Genomic DNA, 23,633 nt, shown 5'->3' on the forward strand with positions numbered 1-23,633 from the left:
TCAGCATAGTGTCTGCCACACACAGTATCATCCCGAGTCGACCCTGGTGTCAGCATAGTGTCTGCCACACACAGTATCATCCCGAGTCGACACTGGTGTCAGCATAGTGTCTGCCACACACAGTATCATCCCGAGTCGACCCTGGTGTCAGCATAGTGTCTCCCACAAACAATATCATCCCGAGTCGACCCTGGTGTCAGCATAGTGTCTGCCACACACAGTATCATCCCGAGTCGACCCTGGTGTCAGCATAGTGTCTGCCACACACAGTATCATCCCGAGTCGACCCTGTTGTCAGCATAGTGTCTGCCACACACAGTATCATCCCGAGTCGACCCTGGTGTCAGCATAGTGTCTGCCACACACAGTATCATCCCGAGTCGACCCTGGTGTCAGCATAGTGTCTGCCACACACAGTATCATCCCTAGTCGACACTGGTGTCAGCATAGTGTCTGCCACACACAGTATCATCCCGAGTCGACCCTGGTGTCAGCATAGTGTCTGTCACACACAGTATCATCCCTAGTCGACACTGGTGTCAGCATAGTGTCTGCCACACACAGTATCATCCCGAGTCGACACTGATGTCAGCATAGTGTCTGTCACACACAGTATCATCCCGAGTCGACCCTGGTGTCAGCATAGTGTCTGCCACACACAGTATCATCCCGAGTCGACCCTGTTGTCAGCATAGTGTCTGCCACACACAGTATCATCCCGAGTCGACCCTGTTGTCAGCATAGTGTCTGCCACACACAGTATCATCCCGAGTCGACACTGATGTCAGCATAGTGTCTGCCACACACAGTATCATCCCGAGTCGACACTGGTGTCAGCATAGTGTCTGCCACACACAGTATCATCCCGAGTCGACACTGATGTCAGCATAGTGTCTGCCACACACAGTATCATCCCGAGTCGACACTGGTGTCAGCATAGTGTCTGCCACACACAGTATCATCCCGAGTCGACACTGGTGTCAGCATAGTGTCTGCCACACACAGTATCATCCCGAGTCGACACTGATGTCAGCATAGTGTCTGCCACACACCGCAAGTCTTCAACATCCCAAGTCTTCTTCATTCCAAAGCTGCCGCCTTGAAAGGTGAGTGAAAGTGAAATAAATCTTCCTTCAGGCGCCGTCATTACGTGTCGTAAAGGAGTTAGCACTGTGGTTAGCATGTTAGCATGTTAGCTCGTGTGCTTCATAAGGCTCACAGCCACCTCGCTTCTGGCCATTTAACCCGAGAAACTGACATTATACATCTTAATATATATTTATATATTGTCTCTATGTCCTTTTATGTGGAGATATGTTAGCTAAATGCAGAACGCTTTGATGGAAGTCAGTCCAACTGTACATGACATGATGTATTTACTGTTAATAAAAGTATGTAAATATGTTCATACTAGTGTTAATAAAAGTCTTTAAACATGTTTATACTAGTGTTAATAAAAGTGTGTAAATATGTTTACACTAGTGTTTATAAAAGTATTTAAATATGTTTATACTAGTGGTAATAAAAGTGTGTAAATATGTTTACACTAGTGTTAGAAGGTGTGTAAATACGTTTACACAGCAGGTCAGTAAGAGGTTTAATTAAAAAAAAAAAATATATATATATATATGTACATATATATATATATATTGTTGCATGACTAAAGTCTCTCCTGTGAAGCAGGACATGGCGGCCCAGTGTGTGAGCAAGGTGGAGCTGACAGTGTCCTGTGATCATCTCCTGGACAAGGACTTTGGATCCAAGTCAGATCCTCTGTGCGTGTTGTCCATGAACACCTCAGATTCCCGCTGGTTTGAGGTCTGTGGACACTTTGCACTCAAGTAGGCTAGGATAACATGCTTTGGAGAGCATTTCCATTTGATTTGGGTTGAGTTTATTTGGAATACAACATGACACATACACATGCATGCATACAACATGATACATCACACATGCATGCATACAACATGATACATCACACATGCATGCATGCAACATGATACATCACACATGCATGCATACAACATGATACATCACACATGCATGCATACAACATGATACATCACACATGCATGCATACAACATGATACATCACACATGCATGCATACAACATGATACATCACACATGCAAGCATACAACATGATACATCACACATGCATGCATACAACATGATACATCACACATGCACGCATACAACATGATCCATCACACATGCATGCATACAACATGATACATCACACATGCATGCATACAACATGATACATCACACAAGCACGCATACAACATGATACATCACACATGCATGCATACAACATGATACATCACACATGCATGCATACAACATGATACATCACACATGCATGCATACAACATGATACATCACACATGCATGCATACAACATGATACATCACACATGCATGCATACAACATGATACATCACACGTGCATGCATACAACATGATACATCACACGTGCATGCATACAACATGATACATCACACGTGCATGCATACAACATGATACATCACACGTGCATGCATACAACATGATACATCACACATGCATGCATACAACATGATACATCACACGTGCATGCATACAACATGATACATCACACATGCGTGCATACAACATGATACATCACACATGCATGCATACAACATGATACATCACACATACAACATGATACATCACACATGCATGCATACAACATGATACATCACACATGCATGCATACAACATGATACATCACACATGCATGCATACAACATGATACATCACACATGCATGCATACAACATGATACATCACACATGCATGCATACAACATGATACATCACACATGCATGCATACAACATGATACATCACACATGCATGCATACAACATGATACATCACACGTGCATGCATACAACATGATACATCACACGTGCATGCATACAACATGATACATCACACGTGCATGCATACAACATGATACATCACACGTGCATGCATACAACATGATACATCACACGTGCATGCATACAACATGATACATCACACATGCATGCATACAACATGATACATCACACATGCATGCATACAACATGATACATCACACATGCATGCATACAACATGATACATCACACGTGCATGCATACAACATGATACATCACACATGCGTGCATACAACATGATACATCACACATGCATGCATACAACATGATACATCACACATACAACATGATACATCACACATGCATGCATACAACATGATACATCACACATGCATGCATACAACATGATACATCACACATGCATGCATACAACATGATACATCACACATACAACATGATACATCAGAATTTTCCACTTTCTCTATTCAACATGTTGGAAAAGGAGTAGGAGGAAGCTGAGTTTATTTAGTAGATGTATAGATAGTATTTTGTTTATTCCCTCAGGCAGTAGTGTACAGAATTGAGATATAATTTAAAAGGTAAATATGGGCGGTATAAATGGAAATAGAATAGAAAAAAAACTGCCAAGTAAATGTGTATTAGTTTTATGTCGAATGTGTTTTAACATCTTTGTGATTGCAAGTGTTGAATATTTTGGATGCCACTGTCAAGTAAGTGAAAACTCAATGAGCACGTTAAAAATGAGCTGGCTACATAAAAAGTGTAAAGAATGACATGTTAACAAAGTATATTACATGAACAGTATTGTTGTCCTACATAAAGAACTTCAACATGGCTGAAGGAATTAAAAAGTACAAAGATGAAGACTACAAGAGAAGTATTGGCCCCGAGAGTTCAGTATGGTGGTCTCTGATTGGCTCAGCCTCACTGCATTGCTAAGTAGGATGAATGAGGACAAAGGTGACAATGTGGCTGTTATTATGTCATGTCTGAAGGGCTCTGATGACACAACTCTTTCATGCTCTGGTTGTAAATAATATTTGATGTATAATGAATAATTCCTTCTCTGCAGAAATTAATTTACCACAATCCATAAACAGCAATAAACAAAAACATATCTTTAAATGACTGGCAGTCTAAAAAATGCTGACATGGGCAGAGGAGGGAAATCACCTCAAAGATTTCTCCAACAAGAGCTGTGTGTGTGTGTGTGTGTGTGTGTGTGTGTGTGTGTGTGTGTGTGTGTGTGTGTGTGTGTGTGTGTGTGTGTGTGAGTGCGTGTGCGTGTGTGTGTATAGGTTGACAGGGGATGCAAAACAATAACAATACCAAAATAAACTAACAAAAAACAGTGGAATTAACAATGCAATAACAGTGCAATATATTGCACTGTTATTGCCTAGTTTCTCTTGTTATATTCTTATTTTTACTGTTATATTTTTATTCTTACTGTTGCTTTTTATTTTTATTCTTATTTTTTATATTTTATTTCCATTTATACCCCAATTATTTACTTTTTACTTTTTAAATTTGATCTCAATTTTGTACACTGCTGCTGGAATTACATTTTTCCTGAAGGAATCAATAAAGTACCATCCAATCTATCTATCTATCTATCTATCTATCTATCTATCTATCTATCTATCTATCTATCTATCTATCTATCTATCTATCTCTCTCTCTCTCTCTCTATCTATCTATCTATCTATCTGTCTAACCATATATATATATATATATAAAAATAATATTTGTGTGTATTTATATATGAGTGTATGTATATATATATACATCTATATATATGTATACATATATATAGATATATATATATATATATATGTATATATATAGATATAAATATGTGTATGTATATATATATGTGTATATATGTATATATATATATGTATAATAATGTGTATGTATATATAGGTGTATATATATATGTATATATATATCAATCCGTCCATTTCCTACCGCTTATTCCCTTCGGGGTCGCGGGGGGCGCTGGGGCCTATCTCAGCTACAATCAGACGGAAGGCGGGTTACACATGTATATATATATATATATATATATATATATATATATATATGTATATATATCCATCCATCCATCCATTTTCTACCGCTTATTCCCTTTCAGGGTCGCGGGGGGCGCTGGCGCCTATCTCAGCTACAATCGGGCGGAAGGCGGGGTACACCCTGGACAAGTCGCCACCTCATCGCAGGGCCATTATATATATATATATATATATATATATATATATATATATATATATATATATATAGGTGTGGGAAAAATCACAAGACTACTTCATCACAAGAGATGAAGTAGTCTTGTGATTTTTCCCACACCTACATATTGCGCTCTACCACGGTATCGAGCACTATTCTTTGGATAATCCAATCAAGACATATATATATATATATATATATATATATATATATATATATATATATATATATATGTATATATATATATATATGTGTATGTATGTATGTATGTCTGTATACAGTTTAAATAACAGTGTCATGTCTTTTTCTGCAGGTAGAACGCACAGAAAAGGTCCAAAATTGCCTCTGCCCGAAGTTTGCCAAAAAGTTTGTTATTGACTACTATTTTGAGATGGTGCAGAAATTGAAATTTGGAATTTATGACATTGATAATAAGACCATTGATCTCAGCGATGACGACTTTTTAGGAGAGCTGGAGTGCACCTTGGGCCAGGTGAGATGTTTCCCTGCATGCTATCCAAGAGTTATTTTCTGTAATGACACATGTTTATATACGTTGACATTCCTGTCCTGGCAGACACACAATACACATGCTGCAGTAAAAACTTACACCAACCATCCATCTGCCATGTTTGCTTGTAATATTAATAATCAATATAACTGATTGGATTGATGGTGACTTGGGTAGCAGAAGAAACAGCCATGTTGTGGCTTGTGCAGCTCTTTGAGACAGTCGTGATTTAAGGCTCCTTCAATAAACTTTGATTGATTCATTGATGGATTGATGTTTCCCACTTGACCGAGTAAGAAGTACTCCCATCCAGGTGGTGTCTAGCAGACAACTGACTCGCCCGCTGCTCCTGAAGAACAAGTCCCCTGCAGGAAAAGGGACCATAACAGTGAGTCTTGGACTGAGCCGGCCTCAAAGCTTGTTGTCATGTGTTACCTCTGCTCTTCTCTCCTCTAGGTCACTGCTGAAGAGATCAAAGACAACAGGGTGGCCAACTTTGAGGTGGAGGCCAGGAAACTGGATAACAAGGTACTTGATAGCAACTCTATTTGGATTTAGGATGGAGATGATCAGTTTGTCTGATATGACCTGCATAGTGGCCGAGTGGTTAGAGTGTCCGCCCTGAGATGGGGAGCTTGTGACTTCAAACCCCGGCCGAGTCATACCAAAGACTATAACAATTGGAGCCATTACCTCTCTGCTTGGCACTTGGAATTGGGGGTTAAATCACCAAAAATGATTCCTGGGCACGGCACCCTCACCTCCCAGGGGGGGAACAAGGGGATGGGTCAAATGCAGAGGACACATTTCACCACACAAAGTGTGTGTGTGTGTGTGACAATCATCGCTACTTTAACTTTAACTTTAATATCATGAACTTGCTCTTCAAATCATCTTTGAAAGGTGTAGGACGTGACATTTTGCAGATGTCATCTTTTTAAATCTTATATTTTGCATCTTTTGAATCAATTCCAGGATTTCTTCGGGAAGTCCGACCCATATCTGGAGTTCTACAAGCAGACCCAGACTGGATGGCAGCTGGCTCACAGGACCGAGGTACTACTGTACACACACTGTCTGTCAATTGTGGAGGTCACTTCCAGTTGCTCTCATTCCAACCACAAACACATCAACGGCAGAGAGATTGTGGCGCACAACTTCCCCTATTCTTTTTAAGCAAGGGACCACACACACACACACACGCACACACACACACACACACACACACACGCACACACATAGGGAAATAATGTCCAATGGTTGTGTCACTGCAGGGACTTGAACATTTGGTAATCATTCATGGACAGGTTCATACATTACATTGTTGACTATCAAATCACTATTTCATAGTCAACATTTTGACAGACAGACGGTAGAAAACGGATGGATGTAGGGTCGTACGGTAAAGTGCCACCATACAAATGAATCATAATCAGACTATACCGGCTGTAAAAAGTACCGCTTGTCTGTTTTTTTTCACGGCACGATGACGCGTCCTCACATCATGACATTGCTGCTTTTACGAGCAGAGGAGCATGCGCACACACACAGAGTACTTACAAGCAGACACAGTGTGTAGACAGTATTTTGTCTACTTCTAAATCACTAATCCTGGCCTCCATGGCAACAAGTAAAGTAGGTTTCTTACATGTAGCATTATCACTGGAGGACAAGAAATATCTAAACATGGTTCACTACACAGCATAGGAGGATACAATAGCTCACCACCTGCACAATGTAAACAAACACCATGGGTGGATCTACACCTGACATCCACTCTAATGATACCAAGTACAGGAGCGTATCTAGTCGACACTACTATGATTACATCAATATTTTTTATCGCCACACAATCTTTTTTTCATTTTTTAAAATTCACTTTATGTTTATAAAGTCAGTAAATATGTCTCTGGACACACGAGGACTTTGAATATGACCAATGTATGATCCTGTAACTTCTTGGTATCAGATCCATACCTAAATTTGTGGTATCATCCAAAACCAATGTCAAGTATCAAAGAAGAGAAGGATAAGTGATTATTACATTTGAACAGAAGTGTAGATAGAACATGTTAAAACAGAAAATAAGCAGATGTTTTAACAGTATATGAATAAGTAGATTAATAATCAATTCTTACAGTTTGTCCCTTGTAATGTGTACAAAATAATAGGTGTGTAAATGACACAATATGTTATTGCAGACTAATTAGGAGTCTTTGTTTGTTTACTTACTACTAAAAGACAAGTTGTCTAGTATGTTCAACATTTTATTTAAGGACTAAATGACAATAATAAACATATGTTTCATGTACACTAAGATTTTTTGTTCAAATAAAGACAATAATGACATTTTTGTGGTTTAGAAAAGTATGAAAATACACTTTGGTGCCAGGACAATTCTAGATGGATGTTTTTCTTATTGTTTTGAATGTAATTATTGTTACTTAGTTATTTGTTGGAGGTAAAAGTGTCCCATGACTGTCCACAGAAAAGACATGAGTGTGTAATGATTGACATATAACACAATGTGTAAGACAGTCCACTCAGTTCTAGTGAGCACAAGTTAGAATATGAAGGAAGTGGAATTACAGTTGGATGATGTCATGGCAGCATCCAGACACAGTGGTGATGATGTCATGACAGCATCCAGACACAGTGGTGATGATGTCATGACAGCATCCAGACACAGTGGTGATGATGTCCATTTATCTTGTCCATAGGTGGTCAAGAACAACTTGAACCCCACATGGAGACCCTTCAGAATCCCCCTGCAGTCTCTCTGCGCAGGAGACATGGACAAACCAATAAAGGTACGGTTTTAAACATTTTATTATGGATTTATGTGGTGTCATTTTAAAATTATAAAGACATTCTGTTATTAAGTATGAATAGTTTCTACGTTTTGCTGGACCTGTCCATCCCACTTGGTACACTTTATGACCTTGTTGGTGCATTTAGCTGATGTTATTTCACCTTTTAAGCCAACATGTCAGGAAGGAAGCGTCCAGGACAAGTGAGTTATTCAGCGTGTGGTCGTCTTGTTGTTCTTCATCCTAACCTCAGGTGTGACTAGAGTTGATGGCAAATACAACATTCCTGGCATCCAGCAGTTGTCTGGAAGCATGTGCAGCACAGGTGTCAAACACTATGCCCGCGGGATGAGTTTAATGAGCTGAAATGTTGGAATGAAAACAACTGCTGTTCTAAATGTGTCCACAAGATGTCACAAAAGCAATTGCTAGTATTCCCTGCAGCAAGAGTGCATGATTTGAGAGGGGGCGGAGCTATGTGGCGTTTACCATAAAGCAGTGGTTCTCAAATGGGGGTGCACGTACCCCTGGGGGTACTTTAAGGTATGCCAAGAAGTACGTGAGATTTTTTTTTTTAAATAGTCTAAAAATAGCAACAATTCAAAAATCCTTTATAAATATATTTATTGAATAATACTTCAACAAAATATGAATGTAAGTTCATAAAGTGTGAAAAAGAAATGCAACAATGCAATATTCAGTGTTGACAGCTATATTTTTTTGTGGACATGTTCCATAAATATTGATGTTAAAGATTTCTTTTTTTGTGAAGAAATGTTTAGAAGGAAGTTGATGAATCCAGATGGATCTCTATTACAATCCCCAAAGAGGGCACTTTAAGTTGATGATTACTTCTATGTGGAGAAATATGCATTTAGAATTGACTCACTTGTTTATTTTTCAACAAGTTTTTAGTTATTCTTAGATCTTTTTTCCACATTTTTCAAGAAAGACCACTACAAATGAGCAATATTTTATACAATTGAATAAATCAGAAAGTGATGACATTGTGCTGTATTTTACTTCTTTATCTCTTTTTTTCCAGCAAAAATGCTTTGCTCTGATTAGGGGGTACTTGAATTAAAAACATGTTCACAGGAGGTACATCACTGAAAAAAGATTGAGAACCACTGTTGTAGAGGACTGGGTGCACATAAATATGCTGAAATAATATGCATCTCCTAACGTGATGTGAAATGAGTCCAAATTGACAAGTTGTGTTGTGGATGCTACATGTGTCGAGAATAAAGCACATGGTGTTGGTACATCAGTGGAGCAGATTGTGTAAATGACATTAATAACATCCTGTCTTCTGATAGATTAAAATGAACACCAATGGGAGCATTTTAACACTCTGCCAGACTCCATTCCACCTATTTGATGAATATTATCACATCATTTATTCAGAAAGGAAATGAAGATAGATTACTATCAACTGCAACATTTAAGTGTTTACAAACAACCCTCATTAGGATTTGTAAGTTTTCAGAATGTGATTGTTATAGTTTTAAAAGAGGAAAACAATCTGAAGTGGTCTTTATTTTTAAGTTATCTTGCCAGTCCCGCCCACTAGGGAATAGTGTTTCCTCCACGTGCTAAAATGTGTTTGACACCCCTGACGTACATGAATGTGATTTACACATCACTCGTACACTAAGTTAGGCCTTAAACCTCACTCTTGCATGTCTTGTGTACTTTTACCACGCCTTTAAAGTATTGTTCCACTCAAATGACATCTGGTACAAAGCATTGTAAATGGGCGGAGCAACCCTTTAAAGGTTTTTCTGCGTGCAAGTTTGAATTGTTGTGGAGATTGTCACCTCATAATGTGAGCCTTGCCTTTTCTAGGTGGACTGTTTGGACTATGATGACGATGGCTCTCATGACCTCATTGGCAGCTTTCAGACCACCTTGACACACCTTCAGGAAGCATCACGCACCTCTCCGGTAAGTAGACTTTATTACACAATAGTCTTTAAATAAAACTGACTGCCAAAACTACAGTGGAACATGTTGAAATGTGGCCCAAGCCTCTATGTCCACCAAGTCAGCCAGTTGGAGCTTTTATGTGGACTTGTTGACTTGATCAATATCTCATTAGCTTGAAACAACAACATAACTCAAGTCTAGCTACTCGCACTTCAACCTCCTCGCACTTCTGTGGAATGACTATATTTCAAGTGGCGGTGATATGTTCCAAAATAAGATGGCAGAATATCATTCAATCTGATGATAGACAGAAATAATGAAATATAATCACCAAATACAGTGTTAAATAAGGAGTATGGCATCCTCTGGGCCCACCCACCACCTGTCTATCTACTCTCTGTCTACGGTGTACTACCGTGTACCTACAGTCTATCTACGGTGTTCTTACTATCTATCTACTCTCTGTCTACCGTGTACTTACTGTCTATCTACGGTGTTCTTACTGTCTATCTACTCTCTGTCTACCGTGTACTTACTGTCTATCTACCGTGCACCTACTGTGTATCTACAGTCTATGCATGGGACTTCCCAGCTAGAGACAGTCCAACACAGACACACACACACTGCTGGTCCAAGTCTTCTTGCGTCTCCCACACACATGATTAAGAAGACTGTTCACATTGTAGCAAGATTACAATATTTGCTATACATTCAATACCAAGTAAAAAAAACTGCCTTTTTAAAAATTTGGCTGGTGGTGATTGTATTAGACTGTGAAAGACAGCAGTATGTTTATTACAATGTGACAGTCATTTCATGTATTTATTTGCAGTTATTACCAAATAACAATAATACAAAATCACAATCACACTTGTATTACATACAAGCAAAATAAAAGTGAAATTGTGCGTCAAAATAAAAGCATAGCTGTATTGATGATTCTTCCACAGCAACTAACAAAGCACGCCATTTTTTGTTGTAGTTTTTAGAACAGGGCTGCCCCAAAGATGTTTCATTTGGCCTGCCAGAGGGTGGCTCCCCAAATTGTAATACATATTCATACTCTCTTTAAGCTCAGACAATTGTCTGAAGGACTAAACATCCATCCAATGTGATCAGTAAATATGCTAGTGTGGGAATGAAGTACCCACCTAAGATGGCTGGCTTTGTCCCACAGACCTTTGGCCCTTGCAGGCAAAATGTTTGTGCACACATGTTTGAGATTGTTAGCCACTCACTGCAAGACAGAGTTGAAAGTTCTATCACACTAGAACTCAAGACCTGTCAGGTCCAGGCAAGAATGAGGACTCAGTTGCAGACAGGAAACGATTGACGCAGGCTTTTATTCTGCTGTTTTCTATCAACTGTCTTCAGACAGAGGGAATAAACAAATGGCTACAAGCTCTATACTTGATACACAAGAGTAAAAAGGAAATGGAGCACAGGGCGTAACACAATAAACAGAAAAGCACACCAGAAGGAGGAAGAAAAGACAATAGCAAAATGTACACTGATCTAATAACAAAAACAACAATCTATGATAAGCTACACAAAAGGAAAATCACTCATGAAGAGGACGAGACAAAACGCTATAAACCGAAACTACTCTATAAAGAGATAAGAAAAATCTACAAATTAAAGCGTTCCAAGAGGAGGAAAAAGAAGGCAGAACATTGTGAAATTAGCTCAAACAAAAACGGTTTAGCACTATTTTGCGTTTTATTTAGCACGTTTGAAAAGGATGTGCAAACTGACAGAGTTCTGCACACAGCTGTGAGAGAGGAGTGCTTGTACTGCAAAGACAGTTCAGCAACATCATTTTATCATTTCATAGCTGCAAGATGACTTAAGGAGCTGATTAAAAAGAATTAAATAGATGAGTTTGGCTCTCTTTACATTTTTTTAATGAATTTAGTTTTTTTTTTTACATAGAATATATATTACATAAATACTGTACCACTACTTCTAAAATATCCATAAAAGTGGTAGATGTCTCCTACATGTTTGAAAACAGCAAACGCCACAGGTAGGAGGAGCATGATAACCAGAATGTGTCGTAAATGAGTGTCTCCATGATGATTCCACATATCATATACGCAACATCCTCATTTAAATGTTCAATTGCACGTGCAGTCTTAATAAATCACACAAAACACGCCCACGCTATTTTATAGATTGCACACGCTGTTTAGTGTGTGAAACATACTTACACTACAGTGTATGTTTCTTTTACTTTTTTATTCCTAGCTGTATGTATAAGTGGCTGCTTGTATCCGCTGCTTTAATATCTTTCATGTCCTTTGTCTTCTTTGTCTTCTTTGATGTTTCCCTCTTACACACATGTGAGAGGGATGTGTACTATGGCTGTAAAATGTTGTTTTTTTCCCTTGGCCTCAGTCTGGACCCCCTCTCCAGGGCCCAGGCTTAGACCGATTTTTAAAATTTATTTTATTTTAATCCTCTATTTTTTTCTCCCATTCCCTCCCACTTGTTTACTTATATCTCACCTTTTTTGTAAGGAGCACTGGAAGCTGGCAGACCCGTCAGCAATCTTGTTCTATCTCCCTGTAATGTTTGTCTGATCTTGAATGGGATTGTGCCGAAAATTTTAATTTTCCTGAAGGAATGAATAAAGTACTATCTAATCTAATCTAATCTAATCTAGTGTGAGGTATTTGGATTTTAGTAAATCGGGGCTTTATCCATCCATCCATTTCCTACCGCTTATTCCCTCCGGGGTCGCGGTGGGCGCTGGTGCCTATTTCAGCTACAATCGGGCAGAAGGCGGGGTACACCCTGGACAAGTCGCCACCTCATCACAGGACCAACACAGATAGACAGACAACATTCACACACTAGGGACCATTTAGTGTTGCCAAGCAACCTATCCCCAGGTGCATGTCTTTGGAGGTGGGAGGGGCTTATCCCCAGGTGCATGTCTTTGGAGGTGGGAGGGGCCTATCCCCAGGTGCATGTCTTTGGAGGTGGGAGGGGCCTATCCCCAGGTGCATGTCTTTGGAGGTGGGAGGGGCCTATCCCCAGGTGCATGTCTTTGGAGCTGGGAGGAAGCCGGAGTTCCCGGAGTGAACCCACGCATTCACGGGAAGAACATGCAAACCCCACACAGAAAGATCCTGAGCCCGGGATTGAACCCTGACTACTCAGGACCTTCGTATTGTGAGGCAGACGCACTAACCCCTCTGCCACCGTGAAGCCCATTAAAAAACAGAAGTTTCAAAATAAAAGACTTAGGTTAAAAAATCCTTAGTGATCGTCAATTATTTTTGTGGCTACATAAGTCACAGGTAGATGTGGGAGTCAGGGTTAGTTCCAGCTTCTTGACGTTCGTGAGCCAATCCAAGATGTGGCTCCTTAAAGGTGTTCCACTGCACTCCAAACACTGTTTGCTGACTGTGAAGATGTTCTTCCAACAAATACTGTGTGCTGACTGTGAAGATGTTCTTCCAACAAATACTGTGTGCTGACTGTGAAGATGTTCTTCCAACAAATACTGTGTGCTGACTGTGAAGATGTTCTTCCAACAAATACTGTGTGCTGACTGTGAAGATGTTCTTCCAACAAATACTGTTTGCTGACTGTGAAGATGTTCTTCCAACAAATACTGTGTGCTGACTGTGAAGATGTTCTTCCAACAAATACTGTGTGCTGACTGTGAAGATGTTCTTCCAACAGGCAGAGTTTGAATGTATCAACAGTAGAAAGAAACAGAAGAAGAAAAGCTACAAGAACTCAGGTGTTGTGAGCGTGAAACAATGTCAGGTATGTTGATATGAGATGCCTGGCTTGACATTGTTGTGACATTGATGTTTGACCTTGAAGGTGGTCAAGGAGTACACATTCCTGGATTACATTATGGGCGGCTGTCAACTCAACTTCACTGTGAGCTTTTTTTCCTGTTTTTCATTAGTAATCCTTTATTTCCACAGCTCAAAGTCTTCTTGAATGTCTCGGTAGGTTGCAGTTGACTTCACCGGCTCCAATGGTGACCCAAGGTCGCCTCAGTCTCTGCATTACATCAGTCCACAGGGGGTCAACGAGTACCTCTCTGCCATCTGGTCAGTCGGCAACGTCATCCAGGACTATGACAGGTGTGTACCTGTGTCTTAGGGAAGGACAAACTTGGTTTGCTTCTTTAAATGACACCGTGTTGTCTTTGTCACACCATGACAGTCTTGTGTCAGCCCTGTGCTATTGTTGTGTAGTGACAAGATGTTGTGTCACATAATGACACTATTGTGTGATATTGTTGTGTAGTGACAAGATGTTGTGTCACATAATGACACTATTGTGTGATATTGTTGTGTAGTGACAAGATGTTGTGTCACATAATGACACTATTATGTGCCATTGTTGTGTAGTGACAAGATGTTGTGTCACATAATGACACTATTATGTGCCATTGTTGTGTAGTGACAAGATGTTGTCACATAATGACACTATTATGTGCCATTGTTGTGTAGTGACAAGATGTTGTGTCACATAATGACACTATTATGTGCCATTGTTGTGTAGTGACAAGATGTTGTGTCACATAATGACACTATTATGTGCCATTGTTGTGTAGTGACAAGATGTTGTCACATAATGACACTATTATGTGATATTGTTGTATAGTAACAAGATGTTGTGTCACATAATGACACTATTGTGTGCCATTGTTGTGTAGTGACAAGATGTTGTGTCACATAATGACACTATTGTGTGATATTGTTGTGTAGTGACAAGATGTTGTGTCACATAATGACACTATTATGTGCCATTGTTGTGTAGTGACAAGATGTTGTGTCACATAATGACACTATTATGTGCCATTGTTGTGTAGTGACAAGATGTTGTGTCACATAATGACACTATTATGTGCCATTGTTGTGTAGTGACAAGATGTTGTCACATAATGACAGTATTGTGTGCTATTGTTGTGTAGTGACAATATGTTGTGTCACATAATGACACTATTATGTGCCATTGTTGTGTAGTGACAAGATGTTGTCACATAATGACAGTATTGTGTGCTGTTCTTGTGTAGTGACAAGATGTTGTCACATAATGACACTATTGTGTGCTATTGTTGTGTAGTGACAAGATGTTGTGTCACATAATGACACTATTGTGTGCTATTGTTGTGTAGTGACAAGATGTTGTCACATAATGACACTATTGTGTGCTATTGTTGTGTAGTGACAAGATGTTGTGTCACATAATGACACTATTGTGTGCTATTGTTGTGTAGTGACAAGATGTTGTGTCACATAATAACAGTATTGTGTGCTATTGTTGTGTAGTGACAAGATGTTGTGTCACATAATGACACTATTATGTGCTATTGTTGTGTAGTGACAAGATGTTGTGTCACATAATGACACTATTGTGTGATATTGTTGTGTAGTGACAAGATGTTGTGTCACATAATCACAGTATTGTGTGCTATTGTTGTGTAGTGACAAGATGTTGTGTCATATAATGACACTATTGTGTGCTATTGTTGTGTAGTGACAAGATGTTGTGTCACATAATGACACTATTATGTGCTATTGTTGTGTAGTGGCAAGATGTTGTGTTACATAATGACACTATTATGTGCTATTGTTGTGTAGTGACAAGATGTTGTGTTACATAATGACAGTATAGTGTGCTATTGTTGTGTAGTGACAAGATGTGTCACATCCATCCATCCATCCATTTTCTACCGCTTATTCCCTTTCGGGGTCGCGGGGGGCGCTGGCGCCTATCTCAGCTACAATCGGGCGGAAGGCAGGGTACACCCTGGACAAGTCGCCACCTCATCGCAGGGCCTGTTGTGTCACATAATGACACTATTATGTGCTATTGTTGTGTAGTGACAAGATGTTGTGTCACATAATGACACTATTGTGTGATATTGTTGTGTAGTGACAAGATGTTGTGTCACATAATCACAGTATTGTGTGCTATTGTTGTGTAGTGACAAGATGTTGTGTCACATAATGACACTATTGTGTGCTATTGTTGTGTAGTGACAAGATGTTGTGTCACATAATGACACTATTATGTGCTATTGTTGTGTAGTGACAAGATGTTGTGTCACATAATGACACTATTATGTGCTATTGTTGTGTAGTGACAAGATGTTGTGTTACATAATGACAGTATAGTGTGCTATTGTTGTGTAGTGACAAGATGTTGTGTCACATAATGACAGTATTGTGTGCTATTGTTGTGTAGTGACAAGATGTTGTGTCACATAATGACAGTATTGTGTGCTATTGTTGTGTAGTGACAAGATGTGTCACATAATGACACTATTATGTGCTATTGTTGTGTAGTGACAAGATGTTGTGTCACATAATGACACTATTGTGTGCCATTGTTGTGTAGTGACAAGATGTTGTGTCACATAATGACAGTATTGTGTGCTATTGGTGTGTAGTGACAAGATGTTGTGTCACATAATGACACTATTATGTGCTATTGTTGTATAGTAACAAGATGTTGTGTCACATAATGACACTATTGTGTGATATTGTTGTGTAGTGACAAGATGTTGTGTCACATGACAGTATTGTGTGCTATTGTTGTGTAGTGACAAGATGTTGTGTCACATAATGACACTATTATGTGCTATTGTTGTGTAGTGACAAGATGTTGTGTCACATAATGACACTATTGTGTGCTATTGTTGTGTAGTGACAAGATGTTGTCACATAATGACACTATTATGTGCTATTGTTGTGTAGTGACAAGATGTTGTGTCACATAATGACACTATTGTGTGCCATTGTTGTGTAGTGACAAGATGTTGTGTCACATAATGACAGTATTGTGTGCTATTGTTGTGTAGTGACAAGATGTTGTGTCACATAATGACACTATTATGTGCTATTGTTGTAAAGTAACAAGATGTTGTGTCACATAATGACACTATTGTGTGATATTGTTGTGTAGTGACAAGATGTTGTGTCACATAATGACAGTATTGTGTGCTATTGTTGTGTAGTGACAAGATGTTGTGTCACATAATGACACTATTGTGTGATATTGTTGTGTAGTGACAAGATGTTGTGTCACATAATGACACTATTATGTGCTATTGTTGTATAGTAACAAGATGTTGTGTCACATAATGACACTATTGTGTGCTATTGTTGTGTAGTGACAAGATGTTGTGTCACATAATGACACTATTATGTGCTATTGTTGTGTAGTGACAAGATGTTGTGTCACATAATGACACTATTGTGTGCTATTGTTGTGTAGTGACAAGATGTTGTCACATAATGACACTATTATGTGCTATTGTTGTGTAGTGACAAGATGTTGTGTCACATAATGACACTATTGTGTGCCATTGTTGTGTAGTGACAAGATGTGTCACATAATGACACTATTATGTGCTATTGTTGTGTAGTGACAAGATGTTGTGTCACATAATGACACTATTGTGTGCCATTGTTGTGTAGTGACAAGATGTGTCACATAATGACACTATTATGTGCTATTGTTGTGTAGTGACAAGATGTTGTGTCACATAATGACACTATTGTGTGCCATTGTTGTGTAGTGACAAGATGTTGTGTCACATAATGACACTATTATGTGCTATTGTTGTGTAGTGACAAGATGTTGTGTCACATAATGACACTATTGTGTGCTATTGTTGTGTAGTGACAAGATGTTGTGTCACATAATGACACTATTATGTGCTATTGTTGTGTAGTGACAAGATGTTGTGTCACATAATGACACTATTGTGTGCCATTGTTGTGTAGTGACAAGATGTTGTGTCACATAATGACACTATTATGTGCTATTGTTGTGTAGTGACAAGATGTTGTGTCACATAATGACACTATTATGTGCTATTGTTGTGTAGTGACAAGATGTTGTGTCACATAATGACACTATTGTGTGCCATTGTTGTGTAGTGACAAGATGTTGTGTCACATAATGACAGTATTGTGTGCTATTGTTGTGCAGTGACAAGATGTTTCCTGCCTTTGGCTTCGGTGCACAGATCCCCCCGACATGGCAGGTAAGACTTCTTGAAATGAAGTCTGTGTGATCATGTTTGGATGACATTTTCATTTCTTCAATAGGTCTCCCATGAATTTCCACTCAATTTCAACCCCTCCAATCCATTCTGTGCAGGTATAATAGTCACACATGCAGGCTAACTAATAGTCCCGTGTGCAAGCCTCTCTTCTATGTGTGTGCAGGTGTGGAAGGCATCGTGGAGGCCTACAGGGTTTGTCTGCCCCAGGTCAAACTTTACGGCCCCACCAACTTCTCCCCAATCATCAACCATGCTGCGTGCTTTGCAAAGCAGGCCTTGCAGCAGAACACTGCATCAGTGAGTGCTTCCCCACCCCTAACAATCATGGAGCTCACTCAAAGTGTTTTTATTCACATCATCTGCCGTGTTACACCTCTATCAGTGTTGTATTCCGTGTGTGTATACATGTTGGTTTATTACACCTCTATCAGTGTTGTATTGTGTTGTTTTATTAAGACTTATATCAGTGTTGTATTCTGTGTGTGTATATATGTTGTTTTATTAGACCTCTATCAGTTGTATTCTGTGTGTGTATATATGTTGTTTTATTAGACCTCTAACAGTGTTGTATTGTGTTGTTTTATTAAGACTTCTATCAGTGTTGTATTCTGTGTGTGTGTGTGTGTATATATATGTTGTTTTATTAGACCTCTATCAGTGTTGTATTCTGTGTGTGTGTGTGTGTATATATATATCTTGTTTTATTAGACCTCTATCAGTGTTGTATTGTGTATAAACAGTATGTTTGTGGCCAAACAGCTCCAGTTGTGTTTCATCTGACCTCACATGGACAAAGATAAGACCTTCCGGAGGAAAGTTCTGTGGTCAGATGAGACAAAAAAGAGTGAAACAGCAGCCTTTGTGATAACGCTCATGAAGTTTCATCAAGTCTTTGTGTTTGAGGACTGAGACTTGAGTGTGAATTGGGATATGTGTTTCTGTATTAAATGTATGTTTAGTGTCACTGACAGGATGTAGCTCACCTGTCAGCTGCCAAGAAGAAATGATGGATTGTCTTCCTTCCTCTTCAGCAATACTTTGTGCTGCTCATCATCACTGACGGAGTCATCACAGACATGGACGACACTCGCAACGCCATCGTCAACGCCTCACGTCTGCCCATGTCCATCATCATCGTGGGAGTGGGCGGAGCCGACTTCAGCGCAATGGAGTTCCTGGATGGTGACGACGGGCGTCTTCGCTCCATGACAGGCGAGGCGGCCATGCGGGACATCGTCCAGTTTGTACCATTCCGGAACTTTCAGAACGTAAGTGATGTGCTTCGTACAAGTCAGGAGAGTTTGAAAGAAACTGAAAGATGAACACGTTTTGTAGATTGAAGATGCGAGAAAACAAAGTCAAAGTGGCTCAACACACATCTTAGCTTGGTGTTAGAGGTGATGGAGCAAATGACCTCGGTTTTCATTCGTGATGTCAGACCAAAACCACATTGTACAACATGAGGATTGGTGTCAATCCAGTGAACCTGTCCCAGAACTACAATCCACTGATAGAAAACAATACACATAAATGTACAGATGAACATTAACATGGCTTTTAGCTCCATATATTCTTGTGATGCAACAATCCTGTTGTCAAAGTGCTGGCACTCGCAACATACTTTGGCCCCATGGTGGCGTATTTTGCAGTCTTTCTAAATTAAAAAAGTTTTGGGATTCTTTGTTAGATTGATTGATTGATTGATACTTTTATTAGTAGATTGCACAGTTCAGTACATATTATGTACAATTGACCACTAAATGGTAACACCCAAATAAGTTTTTCAACTTGTTTAAGTCGGGGTCCACGTTAATCAATTCATGGTACAAATATATACTATCAACATAATACAGTCATCACACAAGTTAATCATTATAGTATATACATTGAATTATTTACATTATTTACAATCCGGGGGGTGGGATGAGGAGCTTTGGTTGATATCAGAACTTCAGTCATCAACAATTGCATCAACAGAGAAATGTGGACATTGAAAGAGTGTAGGTCTTATTTAGTAGGATATGTACAGCCAGCAGAGAACATAGTGAGTTCACATAGCATAAGAACAAGTATATACATTAAAAGTACATTGGAGTTGTTTATAATCCGGGGAGATGGGATGTGAATGGAGGAGGGTATTAGTAAAGGGTTGAAGTTCCCTGGAGGTGTTGTTTTAGAGCGCTTTTGAAGGAATATAGAGATGCACTTACTTTTATACCTGTTGGGAGTGCATTCCACATTGATGTGGCATAGAAAGAGAATGAGTTAAGACCTTTGTTAGATGGGAATCTGGGTTTAATGTGGTTTGTGGAGCTCCCCCTAGTGTTGTGGTTATGGCGGTCATTTACGTTAAGGAAGTAGTTTGACATGTACTTCGGTATCAAGGAGGTGTAGTGGATTTTATAAACTAGGCTCAGTGCAAGTTGTTTGACTCTGTCCTCCACCCTGAGTCAGCCCACTTTGGAGAAGTGGGTTGGATTGAGGTGTGATCTGGGGTGGAGGTCTAAAAGTAACCGGATTAGCTTATTCTGGGATGTTTGGAGTCTAGATTTGAGGGTTTTGGAGGTGCTGGGGTACCAGGAGGTGCAAGCGTAATGGAAGAAGGGTTGAATGAGAGTTCCCGCTAGAATCCTCAAGGTGCTTTTGTTGACCAGAGAGGAGATTCTGGAGAGGAATCTTGTTCTTTGGTTGACCTTTTTGATCACCTTGGTTGCCATTTTATCACAGGAAAGATTAGCCTCTAGAATGGAACCTAGGTAGGTGATCTCATCCTTCCTGGTGATAACAATGTCACCCACTTTTATAGTGAAGTCACTGACCTTCTTAAGTTTGAGATGGGACCCAAATAGGATGGATTCCGTTTTACCTAAGTGTATGGATAGCTTGTTGTCAGCTTGTTGGCACTCGCTATGGTAGAAAGATATGTAGGAGTGGGTTACGTGCAATATTCTAGCATGTCTACAACAAGCAGGACATAGTTTAGGTCAGATGAACTGGATAATAATCCATGATATTCCTAGAAGTAGTGTGAAACTAGCAGTACTGTGGACACCCCTCATCTACATGCCATGCATGCAAGTGGCAATACTTCTTTTCTTTACTTTCATTCATGTGTTGCCTGAAAAGTGCCTGCCTTTCTCTCCATGGTGCAGCTGAGGGCCACATTCTTTGTGCCTTGTCTCTGCAGGCCCCCAGCCAGGCTCTTTCACAAAGTGTATTGGCAGAGTTACCTCAACAAGTGGCGTCCTTCTTTGGACTGTTCAAACTCAAGCCCCCCCACCAGCCATAGGGGTACTTCTCCTGCCTTACCACCACACACTGACTCATGGCATGCTTTACACACCATCACTACTTAGTCCTGCAGCTGGGGTGTCCAAAGGGTGGCCCAGGGGCCTCTTTTGCCTCGCATCTTCATCACATGACACGCATTCTTTAATAATGAGCTATATTGGAACTTTTTGCTTTGTCACCCATGTCACAAAAGCTAAGATAATGTGTTTTCCCCAAATACTTCAGATACATTCAATTGGTTTCAGCATCTTTGATGTACAAAAGGTATCTGAGCACTCTTTCATGTGTCAGCGTGTGGCCCGTGGTGGAAGACGTTTGGACACCCCTGCAACGGAGCTAAAGAGAAAGTTCACTCTTTAAATATTGACCCATTTTACCCTGATTTACTGTGCTGGTGTATCGTACTTCAATGTGTTTGTGAGGAGTCAAATCCTGCTTCCTGTTGAGTTGTCCTTGTGCAAGGCACTGAACTAACTTGTGTCCTGCCCTACATGTGAATGCACTGTAATCACCCTAAATCATGTTTGATATTTACAGAAGGTTCAAGTTCTGCTATTGTCTCCTGCCTCCTCCTAGTCCCATGAATGTGTGTCAAGTCTTTCCTCTGGCTCTCGCCCCTGCAGGCACCAAAGGAGGCGCTGGCCAAGAGTGTGTTGGCTGAAGTCCCAGGTCAGCTGGTGGAGTTCTGCACCACCATGAAGCTGACTCCACCCATCACCAAACCTGCAGGTACCGACTGATGCAACAACTAACCTGCCAGGGTTCTCCTCTCCTTAAACCCACTTCATCTCAATCCACCAATCTACTGCTGCCGCGCTTTATTGACAAGATATTTTAGCTTAATGCATTGTACAACCTCCAATATTTACCACGCTGCTCTCTTTTAATTCTAACTTTTTCATTACATTTATGTTTGTCTTTTTTAGACAAGTTTTATGTACACACACAAAGGTGTGTGATACGACATCCACAATGCTGTTTTTATCAAACAGGTGAAACTCCAAAAACGTGAATATTGTGTAAAAGTTCATTTATTTCAGCAATTTGACTTCAAATGTGAAGTTAATGTGACATATTGTCTTATTGCATACAAAGTGAAATATGTCAAACTTTTTAATTATGATGATTTAAGTTTTTTTGAAATATTATATCAAGAGAAGTCATGTAATATCTTGAGTTTCACCTTGTAAATCTAAACAAACCTTTGCATAATATTCTCTGTTTTTAGGCTCACTGTATCGTTGCACCAATGTAAGCCATCGCCACGCTCATGTCAAGTCAGTTTACTCAGCAAAATGCCACAAAAAAGAGTGTTTATTACTCATATTATTTAGTGTTGTGCATGTTTAACCACCTTATTAGTTTACCACACACATGTATGGAGTTTGACTTCTTACAAGTACTTCTCCTGAGACCCAGAAACAATAATATGCCTTACAAATAACAACAATGTATAGCTGAGTCTCAGAAGGTTACTAATGGCTAAGATACAGCTTTACTACATAACACGTCAGTATTAATATGCAGATCTTAAATGACATTCTACTTTTTTATGCTTGATGGCCCTATGATAATTGTGTATGCTGGTGCAAAATGTTTTATCACAGAAAAAAATACACTTGGACATTTTATTTGCAAATAAATGACAGAAGTGTAAGTGTTCTTCTTGTAAAGGTTCTTCATCTTGGGGGTTGACTGAAACATTTGTTCCTAAAGACAGGAATAATGCTGTAAAAATGCTGCACGTGTGTGTGTGTGTGTGTGTGTGTGTGTGCTGTAATACACACACATACATAGTTATATTTATATTTGAGTTATTCCTAAAGTCAGGGATAATGTTTTAAAAATGTTGCATATGTGTGTGTATGTATACAGTAATACACACGTTTGTTTATATAGCTATATATATAT

General features: G+C 39.4%; 1 protein-coding gene across 2 annotated transcripts; it reads left to right on the plus strand.

The window, feature by feature from the left end:
• Positions 1 to 948: 948 nt before the first annotated feature.
• cpne3 (copine III) lies at positions 949 to 23,384 on the plus strand. Of its 2 annotated transcripts, XM_061922402.1 has the most exons (17): positions 949 to 1,106; positions 1,684 to 1,818; positions 5,445 to 5,624; positions 5,956 to 6,030; positions 6,099 to 6,170; positions 6,618 to 6,698; positions 8,363 to 8,452; positions 10,301 to 10,399; positions 14,075 to 14,161; positions 14,222 to 14,281; positions 14,357 to 14,490; positions 18,356 to 18,410; positions 18,475 to 18,526; positions 18,595 to 18,728; positions 19,463 to 19,699; positions 21,619 to 21,722; positions 22,346 to 23,384. In XM_061922402.1, exons 2-16 carry the CDS (start codon positions 1,687 to 1,689, stop codon positions 21,718 to 21,720), a joined length of 1,590 nt encoding a protein of 529 aa, XP_061778386.1. In that variant the 5' UTR covers positions 949 to 1,106; positions 1,684 to 1,686; the 3' UTR covers positions 21,721 to 21,722; positions 22,346 to 23,384. The 2 variants fall into 2 exon arrangements, with proteins under 2 accessions (XP_061778386.1, XP_061778385.1); XM_061922401.1 differs by lacking the exon at positions 21,619 to 21,722.
• The last annotated feature ends 249 nt before the right edge of the window (positions 23,385 to 23,633 follow it).

This window comes from Nerophis ophidion, linkage group LG15, assembly GCF_033978795.1.
Source record: "Nerophis ophidion isolate RoL-2023_Sa linkage group LG15, RoL_Noph_v1.0, whole genome shotgun sequence".
NCBI lineage: Eukaryota > Metazoa > Chordata > Actinopteri > Syngnathiformes > Syngnathidae > Nerophis > Nerophis ophidion.

What these genes read in the sequence shown, in the direction of transcription:
- cpne3 (XM_061922401.1), top strand. Translation starts at nt 1,687, where the DNA reads ATGGCGGCCCAGTGTGTGAGCAAGGTGGAGCTGACAGTGTCCTGTGAT. An exon ending in CCAGGAAACTGGATAACAAG is followed by an intron (nt 6,171 to 6,617) that starts GTACTTGATAGC and finishes AATCAATTCCAG; the next exon opens with GATTTCTTCGGGAAGTCCGA. An exon ending in CTCCAATCCATTCTGTGCAG is followed by an intron (nt 18,527 to 18,594) that starts GTATAATAGTCA and finishes ATGTGTGTGCAG; the next exon opens with GTGTGGAAGGCATCGTGGAG.